The sequence below is a fragment of the Monopterus albus genome, unplaced genomic scaffold, assembly GCF_001952655.1.
Source record: "Monopterus albus unplaced genomic scaffold, M_albus_1.0 scaffold5.1, whole genome shotgun sequence".
NCBI classification, from domain to species: Eukaryota; Metazoa; Chordata; class Actinopteri; order Synbranchiformes; family Synbranchidae; genus Monopterus; species Monopterus albus.
The window spans coordinates 821,270-824,009 of NW_018127885.1; the positions used below are offsets into that span (position 1 = coordinate 821,270).

Sequence of the window (2,740 nt, forward strand, 5' to 3'; positions counted from 1 at the left end):
GTTGAGAGCTGACAGACCGAAACTGTGCTGACGTGAGTTCAGGCAGCCGAGAACACACCATGAGTGCAAGGAACAAATCACCATGGTTACTCAGTGCAGTAAGGTCAGTGTGCGTGACGCTGGATGTGACCATCTTGGCTAATAGAAGGCTTCCATCAGCAACCAGCTGTTGCAAATCTAGGCTTTGCATATATGCTGGTTTGAACTGCCAAATAATAGCACACTGCCTGCTGGTATTGGCTGTTTTTAATCGGACTAGTACATTCTTAATGGGTTAAGTCATATAGTTAATTCAAAGATTACTGAAGCATATCATGACACATTTGCTGAGTCCTTTATTACAAATTGTTCCCCTAACTTCTCATGACAAAACAATTATGGTGTCTAAAAATAGCCACATCCAGCTGCTACAGACCAGAGGATTTCTCAAGAATATATGTTGAAAATGAAAATGTACTTTTCACAGCACAAAAAACCCTGGTAGCTGGTAAGATACAACACTATTTTCTCACACTAGATGGTACAGGGACAAAGTGACTGGTTTCATTATCTGCTGACAACATGAAAACTCAAACATACACATAGAGCTGCATCTGCATTGATTGTAGCATATAAGGACAGCTCTAAGAACTATAATACCTCAGGTGTAATAAAAACCTACCCACACCATGACAATAAACTTGCGTAAGCCTTTCACAGCACTGTACAAAAGCAGTAAATGAAGTTCTCCCCAGGGCATCCATAAACATACATGTTCCCAGAGGGACTGAAGACTTGTGTAAACTACTGGAATAACAGGTGCATTGGTTTTCCCACTAGTTCACAAGGACAAGTCTAATAAGACTCACGTGTTGTTCAGGGTTCTCTAGCTAAAGCTGAGATATTTTCACCCACTGCACACTGCTTGATTTACTCACACACAGATTCTATGTGAATTCAGCATTTTCTCAGACAGATGCCACATGTGAAACGCATATGTACTTGAAGGCCTTTAGTATACAAGACTGTAAAAAACTTCTGCCACAACTGCACTTTAGTCATGCCAGGATCCAGAACTGAGCTGCTATGAAGAACTCCCATGTTGGACTGTAATATGATGGACTTGACATCCTTGGCGCAAGTTATGGTAAAAAAGCAAGTTAAAGAGCATTGTACTCCACACACTTTGACGGATCAGTTGGGAAGTGTTTCTGGCACATAGTCATCAGCCTCTTCAGTCCCTGTAGAAAGAAATATAAAAACAAGAAAATGAAATTCAATTGTCACTGAAAAGTATGTTTAATAGAAGGCTACTTGCTGTATATGCCCCTTTTGGTTCTACCAAAGTAGAACTCATCTTACAGACTGCAATATGATGATGTCATTATTACTGGGCAAGCCAACTCATCAAACTGATGCTGGTAGAGATGGAAACATTCAAACACCTGGTGAATTAATTCCCAGAATTTCCTAGAAACATCCAGTCAAAGGTTTGGACACACTTTCCCATATGACTCATCTACTATTTAGACCATAAGCCTTTCTCAGATGTATTAACATCTTAATATGGAGGAGAGATATTGATTTGCAAATGGATATGCAACATAATCTGCTAACTAATAAATACTGTACATATATATGATCAGCCGATAACCTGACATCCCCTATAACTCTCAGCGGTCTAATTAAAACACATTATTAACATATGAAAAGTTTATGCAGGTGTTGTGACCCTTACAGGCTGAAAATAATGCAGAGGAAATTGCAAACCCTACATACAAAAACAGTATATTAAGTTTCATAAATGTGACTGTCCTGAAGACATCCTGATAAGGATTTAGATTCCATTAGCAGGTAAAAAGATAATCTCACGGTCTCACCTGAATGTACTTTCTTTGCGTCTCATCATTGAGAACGTGAGCCACATGTTTGGAGAAGATCTTTTCTCGTCCAGTACGGGCATGGATACCCACCATGGTCACACCGATAGGCCAAGGAGCATTACCAATGGCCATCTGCAGATATGCATCATTTGCCTGAAAGAAATGTTGCACTGCTGTTGAAACATGTAGTTATAAACCTGAATAATAAAGGGACTAACATAGTCAAAAGCACTGTTATAGATAGTAACATACCTTAACATATTCTCTCTCTAACATGAATTTAATGATGTCTGTGATTGACTCTTTAATGTCAGCTGGTAAGCTCTGAAAGAGATAGCAATGAAATTAAAAAAAAACAAAAAACATATAACTACATGCACACCCCATGAACCACATTTTGCAGCTTGTTTTATTCTATCCACAAATGTTACCTTCTTCCTGAGCTTCCTGAAGAGAGGACTGAGGTAAGACTCAGTCTGTGAGTGTGTTGCACTGGCCAGTTTGCCCTGAACGCTTCGCTTCACATGGTCCTCTCTGCTGTTCAGATCTTTGGCCCAAACACCAAGAAGAAACTAGAATACAATGAGGGAGTATGGTTATAAAGAAAATATGACCAAGTACTCCAAAGTTGACAGACACAAGACTTATGATAGTCAAGGGAGCATTACTAATGACCAATGACTGGTAGTAATAAAAAACACTACCAGTAAGAAAATTGGACACTTTCTGATTCAGTTCAGTGAGAAAGTGTGTCCAAACTTGTGACTGGTAGGGTACATCAAAATATGGTCATAATGTAATATTTCTTCATTTATTTATTAATGTAAATTCAAATGACATAGATGGCAGCCACAGTACTGATATATTATTTTTTAATC

At 38.7% G+C, this 2,740-nt stretch overlaps 1 protein-coding gene across 1 annotated transcript in view; it reads right to left on the reverse strand.

Moving 5' to 3' along the window:
- Positions 1 to 312: 312 nt before the first annotated feature.
- Positions 313 to 2,740, reverse strand: part of prpf18 (PRP18 pre-mRNA processing factor 18 homolog (yeast)) — a 7,049-nt gene continuing 4,621 nt past the window's right edge. The window contains exons 7-10 of the mRNA XM_020613721.1: positions 2,294 to 2,434; positions 2,115 to 2,186; positions 1,860 to 2,015; positions 313 to 1,220 (exon numbers count right to left, since the gene is read on the reverse strand). Of these exons, the coding sequence (XP_020469377.1) occupies positions 1,140 to 1,220; positions 1,860 to 2,015; positions 2,115 to 2,186; positions 2,294 to 2,434 (450 nt within the window). The 3' untranslated portion in view covers positions 313 to 1,139. The remainder of the gene's footprint in view (positions 1,221 to 1,859; positions 2,016 to 2,114; positions 2,187 to 2,293; positions 2,435 to 2,740) is intronic.